General features: G+C 43.4%; 1 protein-coding gene across 5 annotated transcripts in view; it reads right to left on the bottom strand.

Moving 5' to 3' along the window:
* The window catches only part of LOC124147942 (terminal uridylyltransferase 4-like), a 41,096-nt gene extending 26,246 nt beyond the window's left edge, over window positions 1–14,850 (bottom strand). For all 5 annotated transcript variants that reach the window (XM_048399540.1, XM_048399541.1, XM_048399542.1 and 2 more), the window contains exons 1-8: window positions 14,719–14,850; window positions 11,936–12,555; window positions 11,536–11,606; window positions 9,195–9,311; window positions 8,352–8,529; window positions 7,185–7,325; window positions 5,966–6,165; window positions 3,678–3,791 (exon numbers count right to left, since the gene is read on the bottom strand). In XM_048399540.1, the coding sequence (XP_048255497.1) occupies window positions 3,678–3,791; window positions 5,966–6,165; window positions 7,185–7,325; window positions 8,352–8,529; window positions 9,195–9,311; window positions 11,536–11,606; window positions 11,936–12,548 (1,434 nt within the window). In that variant the 5' untranslated portion in view covers window positions 12,549–12,555; window positions 14,719–14,850. The remainder of the gene's footprint in view (window positions 1–3,677; window positions 3,792–5,965; window positions 6,166–7,184; window positions 7,326–8,351; window positions 8,530–9,194; window positions 9,312–11,535; window positions 11,607–11,935; window positions 12,556–14,718) is intronic.
* Between the last annotated feature and the right edge of the window lie 113 nt (window positions 14,851–14,963).

Genomic DNA, 14,963 nt, shown 5'->3' with positions numbered 1-14,963 from the left:
TACCTTATCTGGCGAATGAATGTGATGTTTACAACACCACTTCGTGAAAATAACCCAACGTGCATTATACACCTTCTGGGTAGAATCACGATGCATACTAACGTATGCCCGAGACGCCCGGCGAGAAAAACCTTTACTCCTCAGACGCTCGGTGACAACATCCACGCGTGCAGATTGAACTGCCCTGCGTTTGGATGAAGCTGACGGGTGTGAGGGTGGATCAAGAGATCCGGTCTCACAGGCAGTGGAAGTGGCGACTGCGTGACCTGGGTCAGCAAGTCAGGGTACCACGATCTGTTCGGCCACATGGGCGCGATCAGTAACATTCGACAGCGAACTCCTCGGAGCCGGCTTAGAATGTGTGGTATCAACGCTGTCGGCGGGTAAGCATAAGCGTCCAAGCCCGTCCAGTCTAACGCGAGAGCATCGTGATCGATGGCCCTCGGGTCCGGGACTGGTGATACAAACAACGGGAGTTGATTGTTGAACCGCGTTGCGAACAGGTCGACCATCGGACGACCCAAACGTTCGCACAGCCACTGAAACACTACTAGGTTCAGCATCCACTCTGTGGGGCTCGGATCCCGAGGCCTCGATAGAGCATCGGCCAGTACGTTCCGCACACCGGGGATGTGACGGGCGCGTATCTGGCACGGGACACTGTCCACCAGAGCGTAAAACTCGAACGTGAGATCGAGTAGCGAGTGACTGTGGGTTCCCCCCAGTTTGTTCACATAGGACACTACCGTCGTGTTGTCGGTCGCCAGCATGAGCTGGGCGTCGACGAGACGATGCTTCCAGTGATTGACTGCGTTGATCACTGCCTTGAACTCGAGACAATTGATGTGAAGACCTAGTTCGTCTACGCACCACAGCCCCGAGCTCACCTCCCCCTCTAGAAGGGCGCCCCAGCCCACTAGAGAGGCGTCTGTATACAGGTTCAATGTGGCCCGGTAGGGCCGCATGGAGACTCCTGATAAGACATTGTAAGGGACCGTCCACCACTCCAGATGCGGTCAGAGCCAATCTGGGAGGGCGACGGTCGCACTGTTCACCTCCGTTGCTAACAACTGGATTAAAAACCGTTGCAGCGGGTGGAGTTGGAGACGACCCCGTTCGGTGCAGTCCTGGGCTGATACAAGTAGCCCTAACAGCTGATCCCAAAAGTGAACAGTCTGTTGCACCGCTAAGACTTTGGCAATCATCGCCTGAATCTTGTGCCACCGGTCTGGGGGGACAAAGAGACGATGGGACACCTTGTTGAACCGACCTCCGATGAACAGCAAGTTCTGAGAAGGGGTTAACTCGCTCTTGGGGAGATTGATAATCCACCCCAATTGCTCGAAGAGCCGACGTGCGAAAACGAGATGGCGTGACAGGGTGTCCGTCATTCGATTTGCTACTAGCGAGTCGTCCAGGTACGCGAAGTACCGGACACCCCTCCTGTGGAGGAACCCCACTATGGGGGTGGTTAACCGGGTGAACAGCCAGGGAGCGGACGTGTGAAACATTCTGAGTTCGGCACTGTCCTACTTGGGAACGAGAAATATCCTTGAGTAAAACCCCGGTGTTATTTCTGGTAGAGCTAACTCCCGTACTGCCCCTTCTCCACCAACCTGCCAATGGCATCGGCGAGGATGGGAAGATGGGTTTCCGAATCGAAACCTGCCAACGGGGCAACGGTGAGCGGCGGATTCGCTTTGAGATCAAGCCGATAGCCGTACCGAATCGTGTTGACCACCCACGGGTCGTCGAACACTTGTTCCCAATCCTCCCAGTAAGTCTGGAGTCTGGCTCCCACTGGGGAAGGAAAGGGGGCCCTGACAGGCTGCGGCAGGCGCAACTGTCAAGGGCCAAGTGACTCGGGTTCACCTAAGGGCCAACCGAAGATGGCCCTGTCGGCATATGAACCCCTCCAATGAGAGTCACCTGGAGGGGCCCTTGCCGTCCTTAGACGACGTGGGCTTCCCCCAGTTCCCCGTCTTCCCGCGAAAGGGCAGCTGATTGCCCATACCGGAGCCCTCAGGGCGGGGCTACACCTAAGTGGCCGGGGATGGAACAGCCAGCGGCCTATCCTGAGATAAGGCCGCCAGCTTGGAGTCCACAAGTTATGCAAGTAATGCAGCGACAGAATCCCCGGACAGCCCACGGGCCGCCAAGGGATCCGCCGCAGCCATGGTGGTGGTACCCGCAAGGGGACCCCGACCGGACGAGCCGGCCACCACAGGGGTGGAAACGGACTGCACATACAGCCGGTAGCGCTCGCTTGCTGCACACCCCGCAGCTCCTGGTTGCGGGGGTAGAGGGGGTAGAGTGGGTGGAGGACGGCGAAACATCCATGTCAGACATTTTGTTTGTACTATGAACAAAGAGCAAAACATGGTTACAACACACGCACCACAAAGAGTCACAAACGAGTATTTTCACAAGAAAATAAACGAGCAATGCGAATATAGAACATACACATATAACATATAGAGGTATAAGTGATGTAAAAACCCCAAGATATACTAGAACAGGGGAACGTAAGACGCAACGTGCATACGAGACACCCCGCAAGTATATAGAAAAAAAGGGCGGGAAAAATATTTCCTTTTGGCGGGAAAATATTTCCAAGCGTAGTTACAGCAAACGCCCCGTACAAGCACAGTTTATTAGAGAGAATAAACAGTAATAAATATCACCGAATGGTCGGAGAAACTGGAACGCTTGAGCAGTTTATTGTACGTCTTGCTAGAGCAAGCGAAGAGACAAGAGTGAAGGGTGTCACATGGCAGCTAGGTGGCTACGCACGTGCTGCATGAGGTAATTGAGATCTCCGTGGTAGATTTCGCTATAGCAGCAGTTGTGGGAGACAACAGCCTCGGTATAACAGTGGTAACGTATTACTTAATGTAATATATTTACCCATATTTTAATAATGATGACAGAATCCGACCTCGGAAATGTTGGACAAGTCCATTTCAAGCACAGGCGGATATTTTCTGCATATTCTCACAATCCTCACGTCAATTACCAGTACCTTTTCTCCCAATACTGATTTTCATATCTCTTCCGCTTTTGGATGCTATCATTCGGCCATGGCGTTTATCTGTGTACCCCAGCTAAATCTAAGGGGAACAACTCACCAGACACTCTCCTCTCAAAAATAACGTTGTACAATATACGTCATCAAGTTGCGAGCGCATGTTCGAATCTCCAGAAATGAGGTCATGTTCGAACAATGTTTTGTTTTGGGCAATTTATCGCGAAGCCATCTTATATATAGCTATAAAATGTAAAAAACGGTCAGCATATTCATGTTTACACCTCCATAAACACACAACCATATTGAAGTCAACTGTCAACTTAAAAGACTGCTTATTTAATCTTTAACATACAAAAAGGTGTAGACGACAGCAGGAAATCATTCTACTATCTACTGCCCATTCTATTATCAGCCAATCAGAATAGTAGTCAGTTACTGGGCATGGGCATTATTATTTTTCAGCCCCCCAAAACTGATTGGTTAGCCAGACAAATGCCACAGAATCACCTGCAATTTATTTATTTGACAAAATGTCATTTGACAGGTAAACGTCTCAGCAGAACCTGAATCAAATGTGCAAGGTCTTGCAAAGCGAAATGAAACTAGTCTCTCATTAAGGTTATGACAGTAAATAATAAATCATACTGACCGACGCCAAAACAGGTAATACTGGGAGCTGCAGTTGTTGTAGGAAGAAAACCGTCATCAGTGACGTGGCATAGGCCGGCAAGGTGCCTTCACTCTGGACATCGAGACGGCACACCTGAAACAGCCATGAGGTTGTGCACAATCACTTTGTCAGAACAAATCAGTCAAATACAAAGATGCTAATTTTTAAGAACCCCTTTTCAGGCTTAAAAAAAAGAAAAGAATTGGTTCTCAGGCAATGACTTTTGAAAATATAGTGCAGGCGGGTTTGTAACCGAATAGACAGGACCTCCCTTCATAGACAAGCATACAAACTCCTATTGCTGCCATTACCATAACACGAGATGCGCAGTAAAGCAGTGCGCATGAAAAGGGAAGAAACTGCATGCTATGTTGGATCGCAATTAAACATTAGGATTTAAAAAAAAAAATTAAATGAAAATAAAAACGAAACATGCGCCGACTTTATGATCATGATGATGATGCAGGCAGTGCCTGAGAACCAAGACTGTTATTTTTTAAGTCTTCTGTACTGAAGTTTTAAGAATCTTATTTGAAAAATGAAAATGCTTGACTGGTTGCCTTTTGATGATATGTTTAAAAGTTATGTGTTATCATTTACAGATCAAGGATTGAAGATTTGTTCAGATCAAATAGCATTTATCTCCACAATTGTTCAAAACTGCTTACCATTAATTGTTGTATAACAATGTTACTGATGAATCATCGGAACATGCAATTCAGAATGATTCAAGCACATAATTCGCTCTGTCCATAACATTTTTTAACACTTTCTTGCAAAACATAACTACTTCTGAACAAACTGAAAAGACAACAATGCTACATGTCATGATATGCATGTGAGTGAGTGAGTGAGTGAGTGAGTGAGTGAGTGAGTGAGTGAGTGAGTGAGTGAGTGAGTGAGTGAGTGAGTGAGTGAGTGAGTGAGTGAGTGAGTGAGTGAGTGAGTGAGTGAGTTGGGTTTAACGCCACCTTTAACATTATTCCAGTTATATCACTGCGTGTCAGCTTAATGTGGGAGGAAAGCCCGAAGTGATGCAGGTCTCAGACGTTTACCACTTCGGTGAAGCCACGAGCACGGGTACGGTGCTGACAAACCAAGAAACATAATCGGGGCGAACCGGGATTCGAACCAACAATCAAAGGTTTTTGGTGTGCCCAAGGGACGCAACTCTGCACAGTGAACCGCGGTGCCTTAGACGACTGGGCCACCCGTGCCCCCGATATGCATGTGAGGCTAGTGATACCGGGTAAGTGTCAAAGGCCTTGTTTAGTAAATTGACTTTAGAGTTAAGACAAAATAATTTATTCCCATAGTTTAATATCAATCGTAGCACAAAGATTGCTTTCTGGAATGGTCATATATGTTAAATTTTAGAATGTTATTGTTTACATACTACAGTGAACTGAAGCAAGTTAGGGTGATTTGTCGGTCTCTTGTTTAAAGTCTCAATCAGCAATATTCCAGCTATATGACTGCGGTGTGTAAATAATCGAGACTGGACCAGACAATCCAGTGGTTGACATCATGAGCATCGATCTATGCAATGGGGATAGGATGACATGCATCCTTTGAACCAAGTCAGTGAGTCTAACCACCCGATTCTGTTAGTCTCCTCTTAAGACAAGCATAGTCACATTTTACGGCAAGCATGGGTTGCTGAAGACCTATTCTAACCCGGAACTTCACGGGTAAAGTTAGGGTGTGTACCAGATGCATTATTGACTTCTGACTGCTTCAAGATGTTACAACCCATCACTGACATAAAGTAGATGTCGTCATCGTCGCGTCCAAGATAATTGCACTTATATAGCGACGTGCATGCACGTGTGTGTGTTTGTGTGGCTGCTTGTACTAGTCCGGACAGATGCCGATTTATAGAGCTAGCTCACTGAGATACCATGCCGCAGTTTAACATGAATACCCCACTCAGACACAGTATACTGACTCTGAGCCGGCCAGTCCTTGTTTTAGCCCCTTAATGCCGAGCGCCAGACAGGGTAACAACAAGTACCATCTTTTAACGTCTTTTTGTATGACGCGGCCATGGATCGAACCCCGGACCTTCCTAGTCTCTACCACTAGACCACGGAGGCAGTCTATTACATTAGTGAACGTACATACTTTGAAGTATATACTAAGGTAGTTTAGCTAAATAAAGAAGCTGCAAACAAAGGCAAAAGGAAACAAATCTAGATTCCTTGAGTTACAGGTAAAGCAACAATAATCAAGAGAAGAAAAGAACTGAAAGGTACAATTCTGCCTACCTTGGCCCAGTATCTAAAGGCGACAGCTAGCTTCCTGACTCTTGGGTCCATCTCACTGTACACAGCTAGAAGCTGACTTGTTGCCGTCGCTGGGCGACTGTTGATCGTCATCTTACACTCCAGTTTTGTGTCTGGGTCGATGAAGACCACAGCTGGCACCTTGGCCGAAAAGTCGCTGTGTATGTTGATGAATTGATCCTCTGTAAATGGGTTAGTTGTGAGTAGATAACACCTCTACATACAGCATATCCTTTATATCACAGCTTAATTTTGAAGAAGGCTTTAAGTGGAACAGACATAGATGTTTACAACTCTTGTGAAATCCAAGAGCACAGTTACGGTGCTAAGGATCATAATCTGAGTTCTGATTATGTGGTGCCTTAGACAGTATCAGTGCCCCTGCTCCACTCAAAACAATTCAAGAACAAGTTTGTTTGTTTGTTATTTAACGCCGCACTCAGCAATATTCCAGCTACATGATGGTGGTCTGTATTTGTTTGTTTGCTTGTTGTTTAACGCCGCACTCAGCAATATTCCAGCTATATGATGGCAGTCTGTAAATAATCGAGTCTGGACCAGACAATCCTCTGATTGACATCATGAGCATCGATCCACAAAATAGGGATATGATGACATGCATCAACCAAGTAAGCCAGCGTGACCACCCGATCCCATTAGTTACCTCTTACGACAAGCACAGTCGCCTTTTACGGCAAGCATAGGTTGCTGAAGACCTATTCTAACCTGCATCTTCACGGGTCAAGAACAAGTACAAAGTAGGATTTCTTCATGTAATGTCAGCAACATTTTGTTTAGATCTTATGTGCAAACAATCAAGATGTTGGAACCAACTCAGAAACATTCCTGACACCAAATGTTTGTTGTTTAATGCAGCACTCAACCATATTCCAGCTAGATGACGGCAGTCTCTAAATAGTCAAGTCTGGACCAGACTATCCAGTGGTTGACATCATGAGCAACAATCTACGCAAATGATATACGATAACATGTATCAACCAAATCAGCGAGCCTGACCACCAGATCCTGTAAGCCTCTTACGACAAGCATGGGTTGCTGAGGATGATCTTCACTGGTTGACAACAAATGAGCTCCCTTATAACATTGATACAACTAACTCTAAAAACATCTCACAAAGAAATATTCAAACATACACAACTCAAGTCACCTGTAATGTTTATTTGAGGCTTGCCAACCTTACCTGCAGTTTTGAGAATGTTGAAAACCTCGATCAGTTTTTTGGGTAGACCTTCCATATCGGCTGCATAGAGATCGATGTTGACATCACTGGACTTGAGGCCGAAGCCAGTGAGGGAGGAGCCATACAGCTGGAGAGACACCCCTGAACATAAGAGTGAGTGAGTGAGTGAGTGAGTGAGTGAGTGAATCGAACCCGGGTCTTCGGAGTGACGAGCGAACACTTTAACCACTAGGCTACCAGACCACCCCCTGAACACAAGAAAACAGGTGCTACAGGCCATGCTGCATGAGGACAAAACTAGGACAAAAACTGTCAATACAATTACAAATAGGAACTTTTATGAATACATCCTCAATATGCATCGCTCACCACTCAATGAATAATGTTGGTGGCAGAACTGACTTTACTTGTGATGTCACAAACATCAGTGTCCCACAGAGTGACAACACATTTAATGTGCCTCTTGTAGATGTGTTTGTGGTGGAGTGAAGGTGTGTAAATAAGAAGCTTGATCAGTTTAATAAAGACAAATATTGTCTTGCTACTGTATAAAAACATTCCTGTCTGCATGCATTAAATTCTGTTCAAAAACAATACAAAAACACTAAGTCTCACAGTGAGTGAGTGAATGTTGTACTAAGTCAGTCAGCAATATCAGAAGGGCCTGATTGAAGTATAAAGTCAAGGTCACCACATTTCTCCACTGTCTGTGGATTTCCCACAGAAATCCATACAGTGTTTGAGATATCTCACTAACAAACAGTAGTATTGGTCAAATGCTTCTGAGGACCTTGAAAATAGGGGTTCAAATCTGAAACAAATCCCTGCAGAGTTTCTGGAGATATCTCGCGAACAAATGGAAAACTGGTCAAATGTATGACCCTGAAAAGCAAATGGTAAGGTCAAGGTCACCATTATCAACTGGTGTCTGAACCAAATTCATGAAAAAACAAACAATATGAGATGTACATACGGACATGTACGGACAGAGCCTAATACAGTGTTCCCTGTTTCACAAGCACAGCGGTAAGGGACAAACAGCAGAATGTCACATACACCCATCTGATACTCAGGCGATTCTGCCAACGAGCAAGCAATGTACTTATTCTGCCCCTGAATCTCCACATGGACACCCTGATGGATCTTTTCATAGAGAAAATCACTGACCAGGTAACTGCTTGTGAATAAAGTCCTCCACCCTGTTGACAATATCCTTTCTCTGCTGCACCTCCTCCTGGGTCAGGCCGTGGTCAGCGTGTATTGACTCCAGCAGCTCGTCCAGGGCAAGCACCTGCTTCTGGGTGGGAGGGGGCATGTACCGTAGTGTGTTCTCCGATTCTGTCACCTGAAGTACCAACAATGTGACCAAAGTGAGCTCTAGAATTGAGTTTAGCAATATAAATGCAACATTATTCTAGTCTCATCAGACAAGCAATATGATAGGGCCATCACTCTAGTCTAATCAGACAAGCAATATTATAGAGATGCCACTCTAGTCTAATCACATTAGCAATATCATGGTTATAGTCGCCATAGTCAAGACAGTAGCAATGTCATAGCAACATGACATTCGTCTGATCATACCAGCAATATCAGCTTACTAGTCTTGTATTAATGTTAATTAACAGTCTGAAACTTGAGCCACTATTCCGTAACACAAGTCTATTCAAATTTAGATCAGCCTGGTTCGCTTCGCTAATTATTAACCATATCATAATACCAGAATGTACAAAAAAATGAAACTAAGAGACAAGTTCGCGCAAGAAGAATCAAAAGATTTTGCCACAGACTGATATTCTGACCATCTATGTTGAAAAAGAGGCATGGTCTTTATAGAAGGGCTCTATCAACAGTGATCCAGAAACATGCATGCAAACTATTTTAACTTTCATTAGTTCAGTATTTGCCTTCACACTGATGAACAGTTGAAACAATTAGGTAACTGTAGATAAGCAAGCCTGACATGGAACCTGGAATATATTGTGACAGTTTCTAACAAAACAACTGTACCTCCTTCCTCCGTCTATGCCTTGGCTCCGACACATGCTTGAGGTAGTCCTGCACCCTGTCCAGATGGTACTCACACAGGCGACAGAAAAACTTGGCTCTTGGGAACTTCACTGATTTCTGAAACAGAAAATAAACAACGTATGTGTACATCGGTGTTGATAAACCATCACACACCTGGGCCCACTTGCACAAAGCGATCTTAGCGCTAAGATGATCGCAACTCCCATACTTCAGCATAGGCTTACAATAGTCTTAGCGCTAAGATTGCTTTGTGAAAGTGGGCCCTGGCACCACCAGATTCATAAAGAGATGACATGTGATAACTCTGGCACTGATTGGAGAAGAAATATTGCATGGTTTGCGATACACGTATATGCCAGATTCAATCTTAACCGATTGAAAGTCTTCCTTGTTTCCATAGAAATGACAAAACTGGTTTCCTATAAATTATACACTTATATACTTATTCTCTCTCACACTATGGATTTCTTCTTGATCCTATGTGGTGAGGTGAGGTGAAATTGGGTTTAACATCGCGTCCAAGATTATTGCACTTATATAGCGACGTGCATGCATGTGTATGTGTGGCAGCTTGTACTAGTCCGGACTGATGCCGATTTATAGTGCTAGCTCACTGAGATACCATGCCGCAGTTTAACATGGATACCCCACTCAGACACAGTATACTGACTCCGAGCCGACCAGTCCTTGTTTTAGCCCCTTAATGCCGAGCGCCAGACAGGGTAACAACAAGTACAATCTTTTAACGTCTTTTTGTATGACGCGGCCCGGGATCGAACCCTGGACCTTCCGCTCTCCGGGCGGACGCTCTACCACAAGACCACGGAGGCGGTCTGATCCTATGTGGAAATGTGCTTGAACAAAGTTTCCAGCTTCTAAAAAACATACACCTGAATACATCACAGTATCACCATGGATGCCGTCCAACAACTGGGCCATGTACGTCATCCCATGCACAGCGACCCTACATGACCTGATCACGTGTCTATCTCTGCCTCATCATTCTCTTTAGTCAGAGCTAGCAGGCTACAGGAACTGGGATGAGGGGATGGTTGAGTGGGCACATTGCAGTGTGAGATGTGACATAAATAAATATATAATTTGTAGGAAATTTCCAAATTTTGAAACTTATCCTATCTCACACTATGAATTTATCCCACAGTGGGATGGTGGGTACACAAACCCTAGCCTGAAAGACTACAACAGTGGGACGAGACGAGGAAGCTGGTTCTAAACAGTGAAATAAAAAAATTATTTAGAACACTGTCTAGTGTTGTTAAACAACAAGAACTCATGAGCGGGAAAACACACATGCAGAACATGTTTTCACATATGACATTGTTCAAGGCATTGTCAGCATAGCTGTTAAGAACAATCGATGCAGCATATGCCTGATGATCGATCCAGAAGCAGACTCAAGCCAATCGATGTTACAAGACAGACAGCACTATCTCCCAAGGACCTGCTCAGAGGCTAGCATTCAGCCCCAAGTCTGCAGCAAATGTCAGTAAAATATCCTAATTTGGAACTAAACATTTCCCAATTGATGATACAATGTATTAATATATACATGTATGACTAATACCGTATTCGACGTAATAAGCGCCTACGGCGATATTTGCTATTTATTGGCTAGTGAACAATCCCAATTAGCACCCCTTCCAATTGATCAATGTACACATGACTTATTTATTCTCGTATAATACGCACTTGTGTGTTATATACACCTTTAGTTATGGGCAATTAAATTCTTGAAAAATATATCTGTCGTACATAAACATTTCAGGCTGTCAGCATAAACCACGAAATTTATCTTTCACCAAAATAATATTCTTATAAGAGCCCCCTATTTCTAATTTTGAGAGCGCCCCTGGCGCTTATTACGTCAAATACGGTAACTAATTTTAAGACTTTGTAAAATTAACCTGTATTCAACAATAACAAAACCAATAAATACGAACAGGTTATAATGCTTTGCTTTTTATTCCGATGCCATATGCAAATGCTATACGCCAGGGGCAAGACAAGGGACTGGGGTAGAAATTAGGGGGTGATTGTATTTCATGCTCCTTTCAGCTTTCACACAATACCTGTTATACAGTCGTTTATCATGTTAAAAGCGCTTAAGTGTGCATCAGACACACCAGTGGTATTTCGAGTTTTAAAACCCCCCGACTGAACACACAAATATTACTGAAAAATGGAACTGAAAGTTTTGGGGGGCACTTTATGTATATCAATGCAATTATTGTAACTCTGCAAAGGGAGAATATCAAACTTTCACAAAACAAAATAAACTGGACAATGAAACAAGAAATACCTTTTTCAAGGGAAACACTTTCTGTTTTTCCATTTCCCTTAGGGTGGAACCATCAACCTTTTCTTCAGAATCTAGAAAGAAACAAAACAAAATTATTAAAACTGTGCATTGCTTAAATTATTATCATCCTTATAAAAGATTTAAATAAACAGAATACTTCCAATAGACACACATTTCATAATTCCTTGATTATTGTTTTACTTATACAGACTTCTGAATCAACTGAATAAGCTTACCCATTAGACAAGAAAAATTATATGGCCTGACCCTACTTTCCTTGACCATGATTACAGGGATTTACCTAGACTGCTCGGAGGCCAATATTTGACCCCCAAGTCTGCAGGAAATGTCTGTAAAAGTTCCCAAATAGAAATTACAAATTTTCCAAATCCCGGCTTACCATCAGCTCCCCCTTTCTTCCTATTCTCCTGCACTGCCTTGTTCTGCTGGCCAACGTTCCTGCTTCCACCATTACTTCCACTAGATGCATTCACTGAACTCTGATCTTGACCCTTAACAGCCTGGTTTCCTTTCAACTTGGGCTGCTGCTGCTGCTGCGGCTGTCGTGGCTGTTGCTGTTTTGTCTGTTGCTGCTGGGGCTGTTGTTGTTGCTGAGGCTGCTGCTGTTTCTCCCTCCCCTTCCCTCTGTTCCTATTCTTCTTCTGCCCACCCCCACCATCGTTCTGTGGGTTACTGGGGCCCTGGCTGTGTTGCCTAGGGGGGCCAGGATATCCTGAGTGTTGGGGATGGGGTTGGTAGGGCATCACAGTCGGACGGCCTGTCCTGGGGTCTAGAGCCAATGCTCTGTTGCCCGGATGGTAGGAAGGTGGATGATCCATCTGGTGATAATGTCCACCCCCTCCGCCTCCTCCCATGGGCTGGTAGGCTCCTTGGTGGTGGGAGTCATCATAGGAACCATTCCTGCCACTCCCATCGTCGTACTGTCTCTGATTGGCTGATCTGTTCCGTCTCCTTCTCTGGCCCCCCCTGTGTTCATTCCCTTGTGCTGCCATCCAAAATCTGTTGATGCAACGAATTAGATAATAACCTGTGAACTACAAGGTTAGGTGAGGTGGAGGGTGAGGTTAGGTGAGGTGGAGGGTGAGGTGAGGTGAGGTGAGGTGAGGTGAGGTGAGGTGAGGTGAGGTGAGGTGAGGTGAGGTGAGTGTGTCTTGCCGACTTAAAAGTGTTAGCCCACTGACATACCATGCTGCAGTTTAACATCAATGCCACACTCAGACACAGTATACCATCTTCCCGTGGCAAGGGAGTTAACTGACTATGAAAGTCCACTGTATGTTTTGGCTAGCACTATAAAATAAGCAAAACACACACACCTCACCTCAACTCCGAGCCAACCAGTATTTGTTTAGATCCTTGTTTAGTCCTTAAATGCCGAGAGCCAGGTAGGGTAACAACAAGTACCATCTTTTAATGTCATTTGGTATGACGTAGCCAGGGATCGAACCCTCAACCTTCCACCATCCGTGCAGACCATGGAGGCGGTCCAAGGAATTACAGATTATCAGTACCTTTTGAAATAAGATTGTAAGCCTTGGCAGAAACTTTCCATATTTAATTAATATTGGAACAATGTTACATGAAATCGTTTGTGATGATGTAAGCTATGGATGATGTCATCTTCAATTATTTGCCACAATGCATTCATATGATGTCCCTTCACAAACAATGAAAACAATGCAACAACTGATATGAAGTAGCCAGCATGAAGCAAAAAACATGCTCGAAGACGATGTGTATTCATTACCATCTATATGTCAAAGATAGAAATTAACACTTGCCAATATTATCTAATTGGTCTGGTCAAAATCTGGGGTCACATTTATGTTGCACTTTTATTGAAATTTCATGCGCAATTAAATTGCTTAGTGGGGTAAGAAAATAAAAGGTCTATATTAGCACTTTTATGCCCGAAAAGAGTTTTTCTTATTTTCATCCGGTTTTGTCTCAAACTCATCATAAACATCCCATGGGCTACAGACATTACAAAATTCTATATATCATTGAAGAAATATAAAAAAGTTTCTTGACATGGACAGTTTATTCAAGAAAGCAATGAGGGAAGGTATGTGTTTTATCTGACTGGACACACGAGGGCCAAATGCAAAGTACACAGCCTTTATTCCTGTCTGAGAAAGACAAAACATAATTGAAAATGATGTAAATAAACTATAAGTAGCTGTTTCTCTTCTGAAAATACCTGGTAATCAAAATCTAAACATCTAAAAATATTGGGCTACAGACACTTCATATTGTAAAATGTCCCATATGTTCAAATCCAATTGAATAGAGTAAACAAAGGTAAAGGTAAAAGTCAGATTAGTGTAGTTTTACATATTACATGAAATATCTCCTTTGGATAAGTTACTAACTGAACTGTTCAGTCGAAATACCAGGTATTAAAACAGGGGCTATGGACTACTTGGTGGGAAAGTTATTATTTTCATGATTATGATTCTCTCTCAACATTGCATAATCTTATCCATGCACTGAAATGAGCATATTTACTCATAGTTCACAAAAACCAAGTAAGCAGAACAGGAAACATTGATTTGGAAAAGTATAAAGCTTAGAAAAGCAGCATAACGATAATAACAGTTAACCAGACAGAATCAATGACACATTCATAAGTACCAATTGTAAAGCATGAGCATGAAAAGAAACCAATAAGTTATTGACAATACTAAATTATGCATTGAAGAGTTTTGTGAAAATGTTTGGATTCTTATAGTCAAATATCCACAGGCCTCTCCACATTGGCTATTTAGATCTATCCCACATGTTGTAGAGGGTAAATAAGTTTACATGAAACTCCTTTCTGCATGTTCTGGGAGACTGAATCCACGATATTCCAAACTGGGAAAGAGAATGTGTTGTGAATAGGGATTTCACATTTCAAGTGTAAGGGAATAACTCTGCAAAATAGTGACCAGCATTAACGTTTATGAGTGAACTGTTCATAACATTTCAGAACAAAACATTTTTGATTTGTGGACATAAAATAACTGCTGCAGATATCTATTCCATGTTTCAGAAGGTGATGACATATCCTTGTTCTTATATTTCCCGTTTCAAGACAAAATCATGTTTTTGATTACTGTGAAGTCGTAAGTTATCAATTGATACAACTTATGCAAAGTAAAAATAGGAAATACGATATACATTACAACCACGCGACTCTGTCAGAATGTCTTTCTGGGTGGGAGTGTATTTTCTTTACATTTCTTCTAACATTTATTTGGCTTTCAGTTCCGTACCTCTGAGCATGGCGCTTGCTCCTGCGAGTTACCTCCCCTTGTTAATCTTTTTAACGTTTGTTTTTTTCCAAAACGAAAGATATGTTCTGTGAATTGATATTTGGCGATAATTTGACATTACGATATAAAGTGATGTTTGCAATGTTAATA

The sequence above is a fragment of the Haliotis rufescens genome, unplaced genomic scaffold (genome assembly GCF_023055435.1).
Source record: "Haliotis rufescens isolate VD_foot unplaced genomic scaffold, xgHalRufe1.0.p SCAF_2, whole genome shotgun sequence".
Taxonomy (NCBI): domain Eukaryota; kingdom Metazoa; phylum Mollusca; class Gastropoda; order Lepetellida; family Haliotidae; genus Haliotis; species Haliotis rufescens.
The sequence above is the reverse complement of the archived record's forward strand: the minus strand, read 5'-3'. Positions and strand labels throughout refer to the sequence as shown.